At 40.6% G+C, this 21,619-nt stretch overlaps 2 protein-coding genes across 2 annotated transcripts; both read left to right on the top strand.

The window, feature by feature from the left end:
* Positions 1-283: 283 nt before the first annotated feature.
* On the top strand, positions 284-11,904 carry LOC133632175 (oocyte zinc finger protein XlCOF7.1-like). Its single transcript, XM_062024460.1, has 3 exons — positions 284-576; positions 3,037-3,498; positions 9,604-11,904. The coding sequence occupies exons 1-3, from the start codon at positions 408-410 to the stop codon at positions 10,236-10,238; spliced, it is 1,266 nt and encodes a 421-aa protein (XP_061880444.1). The 5' UTR covers positions 284-407; the 3' UTR covers positions 10,239-11,904.
* A 2,227-nt stretch (positions 11,905-14,131) lies between these two features.
* LOC133632162 (zinc finger protein OZF-like) lies at positions 14,132-20,533 on the top strand. The gene is made up of 2 exons (XM_062024439.1): positions 14,132-14,388; positions 18,729-20,533. Exons 1-2 carry the CDS (start codon positions 14,211-14,213, stop codon positions 19,751-19,753), a joined length of 1,203 nt encoding a protein of 400 aa, XP_061880423.1. The 5' UTR covers positions 14,132-14,210; the 3' UTR covers positions 19,754-20,533.
* Positions 20,534-21,619: the final 1,086 nt, after the last annotated feature.

The following is a 21,619-nucleotide window of genomic DNA, read 5'->3' as shown; positions in this document are numbered from 1 at the left end:
AATCAGGTTTATGGGGCGTGACATAATTGACCAAGTTTTCCCAGTATGAAGTAAATTTCTCCAATTTATAATGAATAAAAGCAGTTATATTCTCCATTTTACATATGTTCATTGCTTCAAAGTTGGGCTCTCCTGGGATATCCATTTCCTAGTAATGGTCTTTTTACAAAGAAAAAAAAGCAACTAATAAAATATTAAGCCTGTTTGACGGAACAATATTGTCGTAGGACCCTATTTCATTTGTCTTCCGCGTATTCTTCAATGCCGCCGCCAGATGGCAACAGTGTGACGTCATGAATGCTTGGCTCCGGAAAGAACCGCCACCGAAGAAAAAAAAAAAGGCGGATGTTAGAAGACGAAAGTAAAAGGCTTCAAACGTGCTCTTGGTGTGTTTGCTGGAATCCAAAATGTTGAAAGAGTTGGTGAAGGAGCGACTAATGACGTCAGCTGATGAAATATTCGCGCTGTTTGAAAGCACGATAGCGTCGTACGAGGAGGAACTCTCACGAACAAAAGAGGAAAACGAGCGACATCGTCAACAACTGCAAGCTGTTTGCAAGACTCTACAAATCGAAGGTAAATTGACTATTGTTTCACTTTCAACACACCTTCTTAACTCAAAAACTAGAACATTTACGTGTAAAAACGCGCTTGTAGCCATACAAAAGCGATAGGTGGCGCTCTACCACCGTGACATATATTTTACCAACAGTAATAAATCAGATTAGGTATATATTACTAAAATATAGTTGTTAGTAGTATACTACGTTTAACGTTCTTCCATGCGTTCATTCCTATGGAATAAACATTTAACAATGTATCCACTAGAGGTCGCTGTTCTGGAGCTCAGATGTCTTAAAGCAATATATATATATATATATATTTTTTAATTTGGGATTAGAAAGGACAGATTTAAGAAAATAATTTTTTTTTAAAAATAGATAGATATTTTTAACTTGGGACTTAACTTGGGCTGTAGTTTGGGAACCCCTGCTTTAAGACATCTGAGCTCCAGAACAGCGACCTCTAGTGGATAAATTGTTAAATGATTGAGGTCCAAAACGTAGTATACTACTATCAACTATATTTGAGTAATATACACCTGATCTGATTAGTTACTGTTGACAATGTGCATTTGACCGCTAATAATATATATGTCACGGTGGTAGAGCGCCACCTATCGCTTTTGTATATATATATATATATATATATATATATATATATATATATATATATATATATATATATATATATATACACACACATTTGGCCGGGCTGTGTGTATATATATATATATATATATATTAGGGCTGCAACAACTAATCGATTAAAATCGATTATTAAAATAGTTGCCGGTTAATTTAGTCATCGATTCGTTAGATCTATGCTATGCGCATGCGCAGAGGTTTGTTTTTTTTAAAATATTTTTTTTTTTTTTTTTTTTTTACTAAACCTTTATTTATAAACTGCAACATTTACAAACAGCTGAGAAACAATAATCAAAATAAGTATGGTGCCAGTATGCTGTTTTTTTTTCAATAAAATACCGGATAGGATAGAAATGTAGTTTGTCTCTTTTATCCGATTATTAATCGATTAATCAAATTAATAATCGACAGATTAATCGATTATCAAATTAATCGTTAGTTGCAGCCCTAATATATATAGGGTGTTTTTTAACCCAATGCGGCCCCCGAGTCAAAAGGTTTGGGGGTCCCTGTCTTACAGAGTTCGATACAGGGCTAAATTTGGCATATATCATTTTCCACACAATGTATGTGATCCATAAAAACACAACCTGACATGAGAAAGTTTTATATTTCCAGTATACGTGCTCTCTGTAGACATGGCACGCAGCACACATGTTCAGTGGTGAAACGCTTTCAAATGTAAAAATGGTGATGCTACAAACCCCAAAACCAGTGAAGTTGGCACGTTGTGTAAATGGTAAAGAAAAACAGAATACAATGATAAATAATAAAGACCAAGACCACCTGGGAGACGGGTCTTGGTTTTGTCCCGTCCTACATTACTTGACCAAATGAACCGTACCAGCAGAGTAGAGATGTCCGATTATGGCTTTTTTGCCGATATTCCGATATTGTCCGACTCTTAATTACCGATTCCGATATCAACCGATACCGATATATACAGTCGTGGAATGAACACATTATTATGCCTAATTTTGTTGTGATGCCCCGCTGGATGCATTAAACAATGTAACAAGGTTTTTCAAAATAAATCAACTCAAGTTATGGGGAAAAAATGCCAACATGGCACTGCCATATTTATTATTGAAGTCACAAAGTGCATTATTTTTTTTAACATGCCTCAAAACAGCAGCTTGGAATTTGGGACATGCTCTCCCTGAGAGAGCATGAGGAGCTTGAGGTGGGCGGGGTTGGGGGGTTTAGTTGGGGGCGGTTGGGGTAGCGGGGGGTGTATATTGTAGCGTCCCGGAAGAGTTAGTGCTGCAAGGCGTTCTGGGAATTTGTTCTGTTGTGTTTATGTTGTGTTACGGTGTGGATGTTCTCCCGAAATGTGTTTGTCATTCTTGTTTGGTGTGGGTTCACAGTGTGCCGCATATTTGTAGCAGTGCTAAAGTTGATTATACGGCCACCCTCAGTGTGACCTGTATGGCTGTTGACCAAGTATGCATTGCATTCACTTGTGTGTGTGAAAAGCCGTAGATATTATGTGATTGGGCCGGCACGCGAAGGCAGTGCCTTTAAGGTTTATTGGCGCTCTGTACTTCTCCCTATGTCCGTGTACACAGCAGCGTTTTAAAAAGTCATATATTTTACTTTTTTGATACCGATAACTTTGAAACCGATACCGATAATTTCAAAGCATTTATCTGCCGATAATATCGGCACCCCGATATTATCGGACATCTCTATAGCAGAGCAAACGAAACGAGTACTTTAACCGAAACAAACACAACAAGTGTGACTGCACCGAGATATTACACGGCAGGCCAGAAAAATGCGAAAGTGATTTTGATTGAAGTTAATTTGTGTTGCATTTGTCCTGCAGACGTCCATCAGCTGATTGGCCGTCAAGAAAAATGTCCGGCTCATTTGAACACTTCTTTGAATCCGGAGGATCCACATCCCCCCAACATTAAAAGGGAAGATGAGGTTCTCTGGATCATTCAAGAAGGAGAGTGTCTTACAGGGTCGACAAAGGCTGATCCCACCGACTTGCCACTGACTTTTGTCTCTGTGATGATTGAAGACAAATCACCCGACTCCTTACAGTTTCATTACAGTCTAAGTGCGGAAAACGGAGGGGCGAAACCTCCAAGTAGCAGCTTACCACAACACATGACAACAGAAGCTGATGGAGTCCCCAGTGGAGGATCACAAGCAGACAACTTCTTAGCTCCACCATCAAATAGTGAGGTCGACGACATGGACGCTGCCAGAGACCCTCTGAGCAGGGATGCAGGGACTCACACTCACATTCAACACTCTGAATGCTCTCAAAACAAGACAGGTAAACAGCATTTTCCCTGCTCTGTTTGTGCAAAAAGCTTTTCTTTTAAGAGCAGTTTGAACCGACACATGATACAACACACGGGAGTAAAACCTTTCCGTTGTTCAATTTGCGGTAATAGATTCTGTTATAAGGAAGTAATGGTATCACATATGAGAACACACACAGGAGAGAAACCTTTTGCTTGCCCAGTTTGCGGTAAAAGATTCTCGCAAAGGTCACCTATGTTATCACATATGAAAACACACTCGGGAAAACTATACGCCTGTTCAGTTTGCAGTAGAAGTTATTATTATAAGGCGAGCTTGAAAGCACACATGCGGTCACATGGCGGAGAATTAAAATAGATCTTTCCGGACCTTTCGCAGTGTTGCGATTGCATCAAGTTATGTTAAATCAACAAATCTTCAGACATTATGCGCTAGAGCTACGAATCTTTGGGTGTCCCACGATTCGATTCAATATCGATTCTTGGGGTCACGATTCGATTATAAATCGATTTTTTTCGATTCAACGCGATTCTCGATTCAAAAACGACATTTTTCCGATTCAAAAGGATTCTCTATTCATTCAATATATAGGATTTCAGCAGGATCTACCCCAGTCTGCTGACATGCAAGCAGAGTAGTAGATTTTTGTAAAAAGCTTTTATAATTGTAAAGGACAATGTTTTATCAACTGATTGCAATAATGTACATTTGTTTTAACTATTAAATGAACCAAAAGTATGACTTATTTTATCTTTGTGAAAATATTGGACACAGTGTGTTGTCAAGCTTATGAGATGCCATGCAAGTGTAAGCCACTGTGACACTATTGTTCTTTTTTTTTTTAAATATTTTTATAAATGTCATGATAATGTCCATGAGGGATTTTTAATCACTGCTATGTTGAAATTGTAACTAATATTGATACTGTTGTTGATAATATTCATTTTTGTTTCACTACTTTTGGTTTGTTCTGTGTGGTGTTTGTGTCTCCTCTCAATTGCTCTGTTTATTGCAGTTCTGAGTGTTGCTGGGTCGGGTTTGGTTTTGGAATTGGATTGCATTGTTATGGTATTGCTGTGTATTGTTTTGTTGGATTGATTAATTTAAAAAAATAAAATAGATTTTTTAAAAATGAGAATCGATACTGAATCGTACAACGTGAGAATTGTGATTTGAATTTGAATCAATTTTTCCCCACACCTCTATTATGTGCAGCCTTGAACCGTTGTCCTGTTTTGTCAACTTCCAATCACTGTCATTTTTGCCAGTCAAATGTCTCATTTATCTGCACTGAAACTCACGTGTCATCTGTTTAACATTCTATCCCACAGCTAAGGTAGCTGGCATCCGTTACAGTAAAAATCGCAACTAACTGCCAACCAGCCAGTCTGCTTGGCAACTCTTTGGAAGTATTGGCGCAATGCATCCTGTAGCTTGTAATGTTAGTCCAGAAGCAGAGTGAAAATGCATGTTCTCACTTGTGGTGATTGTTCCAATGGCAATTTTGGTAAAAATTGCTAAGATAGTTCATCATAAGGGTAAAAAAAAGTTCTTGAAACAAAAAAAAGACCACTTAGTCCATATAACGGTAAAAAAAAGTTTTTAAAACAACAAAAAAGACCACTTAGTCAATGTTTGCATGAACGTACAAGAGAATAAAAATGTATATTCTCGTTCACTATATATTTGGAATGGCTTTTGTTCGTTGTCGTACAGCGTGTACGCTGCAATGTTTATACACATCAAGAAAAGTAATCGCTTGTTACTTACTCCGATACAGTCATAGGCTATTTTACAGTCATGGCTGGCTGCAACCGCCCATTAAACTAAGAGAAGGAGAAGGAGCAGACACAATTAAATACAATTTTGTTATGGTTGTGATTCGTTTGTTTCAGACATGTTTAAAAAGTTACATTAAGGAACATCATGTGGTTACGTTTGCACTTGGCAACGCTTCTTGTGAGTGTTACTGTGCTCTCTTAAATACAACATCAGAATGTTTAAAATGTTGGTGAAGGAGCGTCTTTCACTATTAGGGCTGCAAAATTAAAATATAACTTAAATGTGGTAATTAAATGTGGTAATTAAATTAATTAGTTATAATTGTTATTAAATACACAAAGGTGTTATTAAATGTGCAAAATTGAAATATAACTTAAATGTGGTAATTAAATGTGGTAATTAAATTAATTAGTTAGAATTGTTATTAAATACACAAATTTGTTATTAAATGTCTTTAATTGTTTAATGTAAAAGTACATTTAATTCTACTGTAATTAATATTTCATTATTTAATTAAATATTCAATTATTTCATTAATTATACATTTCAGTATTTCCTGATTTAGTTATTTCACGATTTATTTAATCATTTTATGATTTATTTGATTATTTCCTGAGTCTTCGTGAATGTATTTTATCCCTGTCAAACTCGGCCATCAAAGTCAGTGGGCGGGGCTAACAGGAATCTAGTCCTATGGTTGCTTTCGTTTGAAATGATAGTGACAAACAAGTAATTAAAAGATGGAATAATTAAATGTGCTGTTACACTAAACAAATTACCTGCACATTTAATAACACGTTTATGCATTCAATTTCAATTATAAATATGTAATGTCAAATAATGTGCACTTATTTAAAAAAAATTTAATGTGTCCCATTGATCCTCCATTCTTCTTCCTTATACAAAGCTCTTTTGCGCAATATTCAGTATCACCACTAGATGACAACAATGTGAAGTCATGAGGAAAACACCATCGAAGAAGAAACAGCCGGAAGTTATACGAGGAAGTAAAAGGCTCAGTTAGCTTCAAGCGTGTTAAATAACATTCGCCGAAATAAATCATAACAATGTTGAAAGAGTTGGTGAAGGAGCGACTAATGGCGGCAGCTGACGACATTTTTGCGCTGTTTGAAAGAACGATAGCGTCGTACGAGGGGGAACTTTTTAGAATGAGAGAGGAAAAGGAGCGACATCGACAACAGGAAAATGTTAGCCAGAGTCAAATTGTGCTACAAAGTAAAGGTAAGTTTACTATCATTTTACCTTTAACACATCTTGTACATAAATGCACACAACGCAACAGCAACAAGACGAAGTAACTACGGACTACCAAATGGATGAAAATAGATCTGTACGTTCTTAACGTCGCCCTCGTTCTTGCATTGGAATAATCATTTAAACAATTTGTCCACCAGAGGTCGCTGCCCTGTGGTCTCACCTTGGGATCTCTTTATACACCACTCTGATCTCATCTACTGTATAAAGCCTGCGTTGTCATATAACATGTTGCATTTAGATATAAATCTTCATAAAACATGCGCTCTGAAAATTAAGATGTATACTTTGATATCCAATTACTTTTTTTTTTAAGTTCTTTGTGGCGCACCCAGGCTAATTTGGGGCCTTAAGAATAATTTATTTATGGAAGCTGCAACCCTTCCAAACCCCATTTCAAAAATTGTTAACACTTTTTATTTTTTCGAGTGGAACATTTTTTATACTATTTTAATGGGGATGTGATTCTTACGACGACTCCTAAATGAATTGAATTCAGATTCTTGGGGTAATTATTCGATTCAGAACCAATCCTCGATTCAAACCGATTCTCCAAAATATTTGATTAAGTTTTGATTAGCTTGCAGTCATGCACTGACTAAATATGCTTGATAAGCACTCCACACAAGTCAATAACGTCAACAAAGTTCACCTTTGAGCATTCACACACAGCATAAAAAGATTGGTGGACAAAATTAGACAAAGAATGAGTGGCCTAACCCTAACCCCTTTCTCTGGCATCGTTGAAAAAAGTTGTACATGTAAACAAACTACGGTTAGTTCAAGGACTGCCAAAATTAGTAGGACAAAGCGGCGCTCGTCAAATACTCTCATCAGAGAATCATGTTTAATATAAAAAGTGGGATTTCTAACAATTAATTGACCCCCACCAGTTCGCATACCGGGCGAACAGATCCACAGAGGACGCCATCGCTGTTGCTCTCCACTCTGCTCTGAACCACCTGGAGCAGCAGCAGAGCTACGTCCGGATGCTCTCTGTGGATTATAGTTCTGCCTTCAATACAATAATCCCGGACAGACTCTGCAATAAACTGGACACTCTTGGCCTCCCCCCTCTCACAAACGCCTGGATAAGGGACTTCCTAACGGACCGACCCCAGAATGTGAGACTTGGCCCCCACCTCTCATCCACCCGCACGCTGAGCATCGGCTCCCCACAGGGCTGTGTGCTGAGCCCCCTCCTCTACTGCCTCTACACCCATGACTGCAGTCCAGCCCACGGTGACAACCTTATCGTCAAGTTTGCTGACGATACCACAGTGGTCGGGCTCATCTCCAGGGGTGACGAGGCTGCCTACAGGGAGGAGGTCCTGAAGCTGACGGCCTGGTCTTCGGAGAACAACCTCGCTCTCAACACCAACAAGACCAGAGAGATCATCGTCGACTTCAGGAGGAGCAGCACCGACCCTGCCCCCCTCTACATCAACGGCGAGCGTGTGGAGGGGGTCCACACCTTCAGGTACCTTGGAGTCCACATCTCCAACGACTTTTCCTGGACAGTCAACACCACAGCAATCATCAAGAAGGCTCAGCAGCGGCTACACTTCCTGAGAGTCCTCTGGGAAGTACAACCTGAAGCCTGACCTGCTGCTGACCTTCTACCGCTCGTCCATCGAGAGCCTGCTGACCTATTGTATTACAGTATGGTACGGCAGCTGCACTGCAGCAGACAGGGAGAGGCTGCAAAGAGTGGTCAAGATGGCTCAGAAGATCATCGGCCGCCCTCTCCCCTCTCTGATGGAAATCTACACCTCCCGCTGCCTCAACAGAGCCAGTGCCATCATCAAGGACAGCACCCACCCTGGCTCTGACCTGTTCCGCCTGCTGCCCTCTGGGAAGCGCTACAGGTGCATTAAAACCAAGACGAACAGGCTAAAGAACAGCTTCTTCCCCAGGGCCATAACCACCCTGAACAGTCTTCCCCATTGACCCTCATAACTGCCTTCTCTTCGGTGCAATAACCCATTCCACCAACCACCCTGTCATGTAGATATTCATGTACATATTCATTTCACCCTCTGTATAGAGTGTACATTTGTTTTATTGCACTGTGTGGAATGGCCTCAATCTCGTTGCTCTGCGTAATGACAATAAAGCTGATTCTGATTCTGAATTAAGGAGGGCCTCCTACAGAAACCCTATTAAAACAAAAAATATATTTTTTCCCCCATCTTTTTCTATTTTCATACATTTTTGAAACAGCTCCAGGGAGCCACTAGCCACTCTACAGCCGCAGGTTGCAAACCCTCGTTCTAGTCAAAAGTCCAACTGCTGAATTTTGTACCAACTGCAATATTTAAATGCTGAACATGGGAAGACCCTAACGTTACAGTAACCAAGACAAGACGTAACAAAAATGTGTATAATTATGTCAATGTCATTTGTCGACAAAATGGGCTTACATACCTGCAATCGTGACTTTTTTTTGTAAGGCTGTACTACAAAAAAAAACAATATAACAAGTGTGAACACACTCTGAGGTGGGCATTGAGACAAATGCTTTCCAATATATTACAAGGGACAGTAGAAGTAAATGGGGCAGCACGGTGGCAGAGGGGTTAGTGTGTCTGCCTCACAATACGAAGGTCCTGAGTAGTCCTGAGTTCAATCCCGGGCTCGGGATCTTTCTGTGTGGAGTTTGCATGTTCTCCCCGTGACTGCGCGGGTTCCCTCCGGTTACTCCGGCTTCCTCCCACCTCCAAAGACATGCACCTGGGGATAGGCTTCTCCCACCTCCAAAGACATGCACCTGGGGATAGCCCCCTCCCCCTCCAAAGACATGCACCTGGGGATAGGTTGATTGGCAACACTAAATGGTCCCTAGTGTGTGAATGTTGTCTGTCTATCTGTGTTGGCCCTGTGATGAGGTGGCGACTTGTCCAGGGTGTACCCCGCCTTCCGCCCGATTGTAGCTGAGATAGGCTCCAGCACCGCCCGCGACCCCGAAGGGAATAAGCGGTAGAAAATGGATGGATGGTAGAAGTAAATGTGAGTGGTAATGACTGAAGTGTGTGTTTGTGTTGCATTTGTCCTGCAGACGTCCAGCAGCTGATTAGTCCTCAAGAAGAACATACTCTTCAGCTGTGGGGCCATTTGGAGCCGGGCCCCCAGCCCTCCCACATTAAAGAGGAAGAGGAGGACATATGGGCCACTCAGGGGGGAGAGTGTCTTCTAGGGCTGAAGGAGGCTGATCTCACTATGTTGCCACTGACTGGTGTCTCTGTGAAGACTAAAGACCATGAACAGGAATCACAAGCAGACAACTTCTTAGCCCCACTGTCAAAATGCCAAGACACAGCATCACACTTTCCTGACAACACCCAAAAACTTTTAAGTGATACAGATTGTGAAGGTGATTTGAGGACTCACACTGACAACAAACACTCTGACTGCTCTAGCAAGAAGACGGATAAAAAACCTTGGACTTGTACGGTTTGTGATAAAAGCTTTTCCAATAAGGGTCATTTAAATCGACACATGATGACACACACAGGAGAAAAACCTTTCTGTTGCCCAGTTTGCAGTAAAAAGTTCTCGCAAAGGTCACCTATGGTATCACACATGAAAACACACTCAGGAAAACAATATCCCTGTTCAGTTTGCGGTAGAAGTTATTATTATAAGGCAAGTTTGAAAGCACACACGCGGACACACCACGGAGAATTCAAATAGACCCTTCGGGACCTTCCATGTGGTTGAGATTGCGTCAAGTTCTGTTCAATCAACAAATCTTCACACTTGATGTCCGTCCTGTCTACTTTCCTGCACATTCTGGCCAATCAATGTCATTTTGCCAGCCAAATTAGTCATTTAGCTACGCTCAAACTTGCACGTCATCCGTTTAACATTTTAGCACACAGCTAAGCTACTTGTCATCCGTTACAGTAACAATCTCAACCAACTGCCAACCAGCCAGTCTTTGGAAGTATTGACATAATGCATCCTGCAGCTGGTAATAGCAGAGTGAAAATGCATGTTCCCACCTGTGGTAAAATAAGATAGTTCAAAAGACCACTTAGTCAATGTCTGTGTGAACTTGTAAGAAAATAAACATGTCTGTTGAGGATGAATTTACTTTTTCAATTCACCATATACTTGCAAATGAGCAGTTTTCTTTAGGAAACTTCCACGTGGAATGGATTTGTGCGTTGTTTTAAAGTTTAGCATCAATAACAATACAAGTAATGCAGTACAATGGCTACAACCAGCCATTAAACCAAGAGAAGAAGGAGAGAAAATGTCTAAATTGGTTATGGTTATGATTTATTTGTTTTAGACCCGTTTAACAAGTTACATAAAGGGACATCATGTGGTTACGTTTGCACTTGGTGTGTGTTGGTGTACTCTCTTAAATACAATATCAGAATGTTCAAAGGTTTGGTGATAGGAGCAACTTATTTGGGCAACTGAAGAACCATTCGGGCGGTTTTAAAGAATAGTATGGAATAACAAACGGAACAAAAATAAAGAAAAACACATCTTTGAATAATAACCTAAGTATGCTAATATAATTAATTGGAATAAAATACCTGTGTCATTAATTTATTTAATGTAAAAGCATGTTTGATAACGGTATGTAATACTGTAATATTTCAGTATTTAATTATCGAATTGTATCAACTACAGAAAAGAGCTATAAGGATTATTCATAAAGTAGATTACTTAGAACACTAACATATTATTTATTAATTCGGGTTTATTGAAATTACAGGAGCTAGTCAAGTTACAGACATTATGTGTCATGTTTAAGGCTAAAAGTAAAACATTACCAGCAAATTTACAAAAAATGTTTGTCATCACTTCTGAGAATGAAGAGCATAGAAGAAAAGGTCATTTCCAACATCAGTATTCAAGGACAACTTCAAAACAAATGTGTATATCAGTGGTGGGGGTTAAACTATGGAATTATCTTTACAATGAGATAAAAGATTGTAAAAAATATACTGTATTCCAATTGAAAAATATATATAAAGACAGAACAATAAAATCATATGGACAGCCATAAGTGTTTACATTTTGCTTCATATTTATTATTTTACTTATTTTTTTGCCTGGTTTTGTATTTGTTTTGTATCATCCCGTGAGGTGTATATTACTTCTTTTGGGTTTTTTTTGTTCGGTTTGTACTTCATGAAGTTTTGCACTTGTTGTGTTTTTTTGTTTGTTTTCGTTATATTTGGATGTAATTGTTGGTTTATATGATATCATTAAGTAAGTCTACGTATTATGTTGAAGAGGGCAGGAAAATATAAGATTTTTCTTCATCCTGCTCCTTCTCAGGCATTGGTGTGTAACTGTATAATTGAATAATTGTGGTATAATTGTCTATCGATCAAAGATGCACATCAATGAAGGAGATAAATAAAAACGAAAAATGAATAATTTAATTATTTCATAATCAAAATTTTCACTATTTTTAAATGATTTATTTCATTATTTCATGAACCTGTGTGGCAGCACTTCATGGATTGGTTTTATCTGTCAAACTCAGCCAATCAAAGTCAGTGGGCGGGGTTAACAGGAATCTAGTCCAATGATTTGCTTTGGTTTGAAATGATAACGATAAACCATTGAATAACTCAATGCACCGTTACACTAAACAGATTACTTACAAATTTGAAAACGCATTTATGCGTTCAATTCCAATCATAATAGTTTATTGTTATTTTTGTGTAATTATTTAAAAAATTATTTAATTTATCCCATTTGACCCTCCAGACTCGGAGCATTTCCTTGTTCTACAGCAGGGGTGTCCAAAGTGCGGCCCGGGGGCCATTTGTGGCCTGCAGGTCATTTTTTAACGGCCCCACGACACATTTTAAAAATACGATTGAAAACAATTAAAAACACGATAAGTGGTATAAAAGAGCAAACAGGTGAAATGTAACAAAAAAATGTCGCAATGTATACTCTAATAATACAAAGCTGCCATGCAGGCTGTTTCTTTCTTCAATGTCGTTATGAATTATTGACCTATTCAAAGCTCCAATTACGTCACATCTGAGATATTTTAGGGGAAAATGTTGCATATTTTGTGTTTGCCATATGAAAAACTGAGCTGTTTTATATAAAGAAGGGCCTAAAACGAACAAAGGAAAAACATAAACAACAATAAAACGTATAATTGACGGATAGATCTGAAGTTGATCTCGAGATTATTGTGTTAAAAGTAAACAGTAAAAAAAATATATAATTCATTTTTTAACACTATAATTATTTGGATCCCCAATAATTTTAGTGTGATTTGTTTTGAAGTGTCATTGCTCAAAAAATAATAATGAATTAAAATCAATGTTGTTATGAGTTATTGACCTTTTTAAGGCTCCAATTGTTATATAATCTCAAATATTCCACTTAAAAATGTTATTGTGTGAAAATATTGCATATTTTGTATTTTTTCCATTAAAAAAAAACAGGGTTTTCTTTGACAACAAGAGCATACAACTTATATATTTAAAAGCGTTATATTGACAGATAGACCTAATGTTGATCTAGAGCAGGGGTCGCCAACGCGGTGCCCGCGGGCACCAGGTAGCCCGTAAGGACCAGATGAGTAGCCCGCTGGCCTGTTCTAAAAATACCTCAAATAGCAGCACTTACCAGTGAGCTGCCTCTATTTTTTAAATTGTATTTATTTACTAGCAAGCTGGTCTCGCTTTGCTCGACATTTTTAATTCTAAGAGAGACAAAACTCAAATAGAATTTGAAAATCCAAGAAAATATTTTAAAGACTTGGTCTTCACTAACTGACAAAGAAACAGCTGACAGATTTGGTGTCCAGTTCAAAGTGTGACATGATTTATAAAAAAAATTTGAGAGTTGACTTTTGTATTTTACATGAGTTATTATTTGTACAAACATGGTGCAAAGTAATTCATGATTTGTTAAAAAATGTTAGTGGCTAGCTAGTTAAAATGGGATATTGTGATTTCACAAGACTGTTTTAGAAGTGATCATTTGAAAATGTTCAATTTGAAAAATGTGCACTTAGAGAAAATATAAAAATATAGTGTTGCATATTGATATTTATCTGTTTCTATATATATTTATTGTGAGAAATCATTAAGATGATCAGTGTTTCCACAAAGATAAATATCATTAATTATTAATAATAACATAGAGTTAAAGGTAAATTGAGCAAATTGGCTATTTCTGGCAATTTATTTAAGTGTGTATCAAACTGGTAGCTCTTCGCATTAATCACTACCCAAGAAGTAGCTCTTGCTTTCAAAAAGGTTGGCAACCCCTGATCTAGAGATTTAAAACTTGAATAATAATAATACTGAATAATGACACATTTTTAATATTTTTTTTGACCAAAACCCTTTGGGGTCCCCGGGATCAAGCCTGAGTGGAGGCCTAAATGTATATATTTTTATACATATATTGTATTGGTTTTTGAAATAAAAAATATCAAAATGGCCCCCGCTTGCTTTGATTTTTCAGAATGTGGCCCTCAGTGGGAAAAGTTTGGACACCCCTGATCTACAGTTATTGTGCGCAGTCTTCAATATCACCAGTAGGTGTCAACAGCGCGACGTCATGAATGTTAGTTCCGGAAAAAACGCAATCGAAGAAGAAAAAAAGCGGAAGAAAAAACGCTATACTCGCTTCAAGCGTGTTCAGCCCAAATAAATCATCAAAATGTTGAAAGAGTTGGTGAAGGAGCGACTAATGGCGGCAGCCGATGAAATATTTGCGCTGTTTGAAAGAGCGATAGCGTCATACGAGGAGGACATTTCGAGAACAAGAGAGGAAAAGGAGCGACGTCGAGAACAACTGGAAGATGTTAGCAAGAGCCAGATTGTGCTGCAAACTAAAGGTCAATTTACTATCATTTTAATTTTAACATGTGAATTCAAAAATACATTTGTGTGGGTAAAATGCGATTATAAGCGTTATAGGTGGCGCTGTACCACTGCGTCATGTTATTCCCTTGTTGATGTTGACCATCAGCGGTTAAAATGCACATAATCCAACAGTAACACGTTTAAGTAACTATAATATTACATTATAAATGTGCCCTACGTAATCATGCAATATATGTCTACGTTCCGAATGTTCTTAAAGGCCTACTGAAATGATTTTTTTTTATTTAAACGGGGATAGCAGATCTATTCTATGTGTCATACTTGATCATTTCGCGATATTGCCATATTTTTGCTGAAAGGATTTAGTATAGAACAACGACGATAAAGATTGCAACTTTTGGTATCTGATAAAAAAAAAGGCTTGCCCCTACCGGAAGTAGCGTGACGTAGTCAGTTGAACATATACGCAAAGTTCCCTATTGTTTACAATGATGGCCGCATGAAGTGAGAGAGATTCGGACCGAGAAAGCGACAATTTCCCCATTAATTTGAGCGAGGATGAAAGATTTGTGGATGAGTAAAGTGCAAGTGAAGGACTAGTGGGGAGTTGAAGCGATTCAGATAGGGAAGATGCTGTGAGAGCCGGGGGTGACCTGATATTCAGCTGGGAATGACTACAACAGTAAATAAACACAAGACATATATATACTCTATTAGCCACAACACAACCAGGCTTATATTTAATATGCCACAAATTAATCCTGCATAAAAACACCTGCGTGTTTGTTATGCTAGCTCCTAGCTCCTCTGCTAGCTCCTAGCTCCATAGAACACGCCAATACAATTCAAACACCTGATCAACACACACAATCACTCAGCCCAAAAGACCGTTTACCTAACCCAAGGTTCATAAAGCTTATATATTTTTAAAAAGTTACGTACGTGACGCGCACATACGGTCAAGTTATCGAATGTTTAGCAGCCAAGGCTGCATACTCACGGTACCTGATATTCAGCTGGGAATGACTACAACAGTAAATAAACACAAGACATATATATACTCTATTAGCCACAACACAACCAGGCTTATATTTAATATGCCACAAATTAATCCTGCATAATAACACCTGCGTGTTTGTTATGCTAGCTCCTAGCTCCTCTGCTAGCTCCTAGCTCCATAGAACACGCCAATACAATTCAAACACCTGATCAACACACACAATCACTCAGCCCAAAAGACCGTTCACCTAACCCAAGGTTCATAAAGCTTATATATTTTATAAAAGTTACGTACATACGCAAAAAAAAGTTGCGCACATACGGTCAAGCGATCAAATGTTTAGAAGCCAAAGCTGCATACTCACAGTAGCACGTCTGCGTCTTTGTCATCCAAATCAAAGTAATCCTGGTAAGAGTCTGTGTTGTCCCAGTTCTCTACAGGCGTCTGTGTATCGAAGTCAAAAGTCCTCCTGGTTAGAGGCTCTGTTATCCGAGTTCTTCCATCTTGACTGCATCTTTCGGGAATGTAAACAAAGAAGCGCCGGCTGTGTACTGTTGTTGCTGACTACGTTCGAAAAATACGTCCATTTCGCACCGACAACTTTCTTCTTTGCTTGCTCAGCTTCCTTCTCCATAATGCAATGAACATGTTTGCAACAGATTCACGAACACAGATGTCCAGAATACTGTGGAATTATGAAATGAAAACAGAGCTTTTTCGTATTGGCTTCAATGTGGAAGGCATATCCGTGTTCCCCGGGTTACGTCACGCGCATACGGCATCCTCAGAGGCGTTTCGAACCGGAAGTTTAGCGGCAAATTTTAAATGTCACTTTATAAGTTAACCCGGCCGTATTGGCATGTGTTATAATGTTAAGATTTCATCATTGATATATAAACTATCAGACTGCGTGGTCGGTAGTAGTGGCTTTCAGTAGGCCTTTAACGTTCCTGTCATGTCCTCGTTCTTGCATTGAAAATGTCATTCAACAATTTGTCCACCAGAGGTCGCCACTCTGAAGGCCAACTCGGTTTCGAAGTTGGTCTCAAAATACTACCCTGTAGTCACGTGAGGGGCTTTTGACCAATCAGAGTATGGCCAGAGGATTTCCTAAATGATTGGACAAAACCCCCCTCAAGTTTTGAGACTCGCTTTGAAACCAAGTTTGCCATCAGGGGACGGCGTGGCACGGTTGGGAGAGTGGCCGTGCCAGCAACCTGAGGGTTCCTGGTTCGGTCCCCATCTTCTACCAACCTCGTCACCTCTGTTGTGTCCTTGAGCAAGACACTTCACCCTTGCTCCTGATGGGTCGTGGTTAGGGCCTTGCATGGCAGCTCCTGCCGTCAGTGTGTGAATGTGCGTGTGAATGTGGAAATAGTGTCAAAGCGCTTTGAGTACCTTGAAGTACGGCTGGGCGATATATCGAATATACTCGATATATCTCGGGTTTGTCTCTGTGCGATATAGAAAATGACTATATCGTGATATTCGAGTATACAATAATAATAATAATATATATTATTTGTAAAAAGCACTTTACATTGAGTAAACAACCTCAAAGTGCTACAGTGTATTAAAAAATGAAAAAAATAAAAAGATAATAAAAAGTTGATACAAATAAAAACCAGAACAGCCAAATAGCTAAAACTAGTATGCATATATCTAAAAAAAAAAAAAAAGAGGCTTTTTTTTTAATAAAGAAGGGTTTTTAAGCCTTTTTTAAAAGCATCCGCAGTCTGTGGTGCCCTCAGGGGGTCAGGGAGAGCGTTCCACAGACTGGGAGCGGCGGAGCAGAAAGCCCGGTGTCCCATTGTTCGTAGCTTTGTCCTCTGAGGTTGGAGGAGGTTAGCCTGTCCGGAGCGGAGGTGTCGTGTGGAGGATTTGGGGGTGAGTAGTTCTTTGAGGTAGAGGGGGGCATTTCCATGGAAGCACTGGTGGGTTAGTAGGGAGACTTTGAATTCAATCCTGAGTGGAACAGGAAGCCAGTGAAGGGATTTGAGAGTTGGTGTGATATGGTCATATTTCCGCACTCTCATCAGGATCCTAGCAGCAGCATACGTTCTCACGCAGTTGATTTTAGCTGCGGGCATTACACTACAGGTTTTTTCTCGCTCTTTCTTGTCTCTCCTTCTCACAGAGACATAAAAAAAAGCGCACCTTCTTACATACGCCACATACTGTCGCGCGTGCAACGTCGTACGCTCTCGCAGAGCAGAGCGGTAGCGGCACGGGTAAAGTTAGCTGTGATGCTAGCGGAGAGGTGCGGGTGGTAATACGAGAGAAAGAAGGTGCCAATCTGGTAACAAATGAAGGAAGAAGAATGAATTCCCAAGAAAAACAGCACGGGGTCCATCGTCTGGCGGTGGTTTGGCTTCAAGCGGGAAGATGTTGAACAGACAACCGTAATATGTAGATAGATGGATAGATAGATAGATAGATAGATAGATAGTACTTTATTGATTCCTTCAGGAGAGTTCCCTCAGGAAAATTAAAATTCCAGCAGCAGTGTACAGAATTGAGATCGAATTTAAAAAGTAAATAATGGGGGTATAAATGGAAACAAAATAGAACAATATTACAATAAGAATACAAACAAAAAGCAACAATAAGAATACAAATATAACAGTAAAATAAGAATATAACAAGAGAAACTAGGCAGTAGTGACCATGTTATGAAAAAGTATTGCACTGTTATTGTTTTGGATCCCCTGTCATCCTAGTACCCCCCCTCGCCCCCAGAGAGGAGTTGTACAGTCTAATGGCGTGTGGGACAAAGGATTTTTTTAGTCTATTAGTCCTGCACTTGGGATGCAGCAGTTTAGCACTGAACAGGCTCCTCTGGCTACTGATAACGGTATGCAGAGGGTGACTGGCATCATCGAGGATGCTCACTAGTTTTTCCACAGTCCTCTTCTCTGCCACCGTCACCAGTGAGTCCAGTTTTATTCCAAACGTAGAACCGGCCCGCCTTATCAGTTTCTCCAGTCTTCCCCCCAGCACACTACGATGTAGTACAGAACACTGGCAACCACAGACTGGTAGTACATCCACAAGAGGAATGTGTTTGCAACATTTTTTTACATGAAGCTCCCTGTCATTAATTAAATGTACCTCTTCACTCAAAATAGAGCCCAACACACACTGTGTAATTTGCGTATAAGGGTCTCTTCCAGGTTTCATATCATCGTATGGCTTTATTTTCTGTGGCTCTACAGAAAAACAAATATAACAAGTGTGAACACACCCTGTGGTTGGCATTGAGACGAATAGTTTCCAAGATATTACAGTGGAGGGTAGAAAAAAATGTAAGTGGTCATGATTGAAGTCTGTATTTGTGCATTTGTCCCGCAGACGTCCAGCAGCTCATTAGTCATCAAGAAGAACATACTCCCCACCTGTGGGGCACTTTGGAGCAGGACCCACGGCCCTCTCACATTAAAGAGGAGGAGGATGAACTCTGGATGACTCGGGGGGGTGAGGGTCTTCTAGGGCTGAAGGAGGCTGATCTCACCAAGTTGCCACTGACTGTTGTCTCTGTGAAGACTGAAGACCATAAAGAGGAATTACGAGCAGACAACCTTTTAGCTCCACTATCAGACTGGAAAGACACAGCAGCACACTCTCCTGAGGATGACACCCAAAGACCCTGGAGCAGTGATACAGACTGTGAAGGTGACTCAAAAGACAAAAAGACGGATGAAAAACATTGGACTTGTACAGTTTGTGAGAAAAGCTTTTCTAATAAGGGTCATTTAAATCGACACATGCTGACACACACCGGCGAAAAACCCTTTTGTTGTTCAGTTTGTGGTCAAAGATTCCGTCAACAGTCTCAGGTTGCTTCACACATGAGAACACACACGGGAGAGATGCCTTTTCGTTGTTTGGCTTGCGGCCAGACATTCTCCCAAAGGACAAACTTGTTGACACACGTGAGAACGCACACCAGGGAAAAACCTTTTGGTTGTTCAGCTTGCGGCGAAAGATTCTCCATAAAGGCAAATATGGTCAAACACATGCAAACACACACAGGAGAAAAAACATGTTCATGTTCAATCTGTGGCAAAACGTTCACTCGGCAGGACACTCTAATGGCGCACATGCGGACACACGCGGGAGGGAAAGCTTTCAGTTGCTCCGTCTGTGGTAAGGGATTCTCTCAAAAGGTACGTATGGAATCGCACATGTGGACGCACACGGGAGAAAAAGCTTTCAGGTGCTCGGTTTGCGGTCAACGATTCTCTCGAAAGTCGAACATGGTAAAACACATGAGAGCGCATGCAGGAGGAACAACGTATTCCTGTTCACTTTGTGCCAAAACATTCACTCTGCGCGACAATTGGACAGCACACATGCGGACACACGATGGAGAGTAAACATTTTACATGTGAGAAGTCACCTCAAAAATGATGATCTTCAAGATGTGTGTATGCTAGATTCCCCCATCTTATTGTGCAGCTAAGAACATTAGCTACATAAATCCATATTCGGATATGAAAAATCGGCCTGTAAAAAATTCTATCAATATTTCATTAGAATCAGAATCAGAATAGTTTTATTGCCATTGTTTGAGAACGGGTTCACAAACTAGGAATTTTTCTTGGTGCAAACGTGCGACATAAAAACATATAACACATATTTGGTAATAAAAAGAGCTGTGACTGAGCTATCAGATAGACTTAGAAGGAATTCAATGAGCTACTGTTAGGAGTTATTGTTCATTTGCCTGATGGCCGAGGGGAAAAAACTGTTCAGGTGGCGGGAGGTGTGGGTCTGGATGGAGCGTAGTCTCCTGCCTGAGGGGAGAGGGGAGAATAGCGTGTGTCCAGGGTGAGAAGAGTCAGCTGTGATCCGACCCACACGCCTCCTGGTCCTGGAGGAGAACAAGTCCTGGAGGGATGGGAGCTTGCAGCCAATCACCTTCTCCGCAGCACGTACGATGCGCTGCAGTCTATTCTTATCCTGGACTGTGGCGCCGGGGAACCACACTGTGATGGAGGAGGTCAGGATGGACTCTATGATGGCTGAGTAAAACTGCACCAGCATCTCGGTCGGCACCTTAAGTTTCCTCAGCTGCCGCAGGAAGTACATCCTCTGCTGGGCCTTCTTGATGAGGGAGCTGATGGTCAGCTCCCACTTGAGGTCCTGGGTGATGGTGGTGCCCAAGAAACGGAAGGAGTCCACAATGGGGACGGGGGTGGGAGAGTCAATCAGGGTGAGGGGGGATTTTGGGGCTGTGACTTTCCTGAAGTCCATGATCATCTCCACTGTTTTCTGGGCGTTCAGCTCCAGGTTGTTGAGGCTGCACCAGGACGTCAGCCGGCCCACCTCTCTCCTGTAGGCGGACTCATCGCCATTCGAGATGAGCCCGATGAGGGTGGTGTCATCCGCAAACTTGAGCAGTTTTACGGATTGGTGACTGGAGGTGCAGCAGTTTGTATACAGGGAGAAGAGCCAGGGGGAGAGTACACAGCCCTGAGGAGTACCTGTGTTTGTGGTTCGACTGTCCGAGACAATCTTCCCCGGCCGTACGTGCTGTCTTCGGTCTGTCAGGAAGTCATTAATCCAACTGCAGAGGGAGTCGGGCACGCTGAGCCGGTAGAGCATGTCTCGTAGCAGTCCAGGGAGGATGGTGTTGAAGGCAGAGCTGAAGTCCACAAACAGGATCCTAGCGTAGGTTCCTGGGGAGTCCAGATGCTCCAGGATGAAGTGGAGGGCCAGGTTCACTGCATCATCCACAGACCTGTTGGCTCTGTAGGCGAACTGCAGTGGGTCCAGGAGGAGGGCGGTGATGTCCTTGAGGTGGGGCAGGACCAAGCGCTCAAAGGACTTCATGACCACAGACGTCAGCGCGACCGGCCTGTAGTCATTTAGTCCTGTGATCCGTGCTTTCTTGGGGACAGGGACAATGGTAGAGGTCTTAAAGCAGGACGGCACGCGGCATAGCTCCAGAGAGGTGTTAAAAATGTCAGTGAAGACAGGAGCCAGCTGGTCCGCACAGTGTCTGAGAGTGGAGGGGGAGACACCATCCGGCCCGGGGGCCTTCCGCGTATTCAGCTTCAAGAACTGCCGGTGTACATCCTCTTCTTTGATGGAGAGGGTCTATACAGTCTTATATTAGAGGTTTTAAAGTAATTATTTCACCATTGAAACTGATTAAAGTGATATTATTTTAGGCATGGTAAAACTGTTTAGGTAAACTCTGAATTTTTTTATTTGGCTATAGATACTAAGGGTGTAAC

Source organism: Entelurus aequoreus, linkage group LG17, assembly GCF_033978785.1.
Source record: "Entelurus aequoreus isolate RoL-2023_Sb linkage group LG17, RoL_Eaeq_v1.1, whole genome shotgun sequence".
Taxonomy (NCBI): domain Eukaryota; kingdom Metazoa; phylum Chordata; class Actinopteri; order Syngnathiformes; family Syngnathidae; genus Entelurus; species Entelurus aequoreus.
This window is presented reverse-complemented; position numbering and strand designations above follow the sequence as displayed.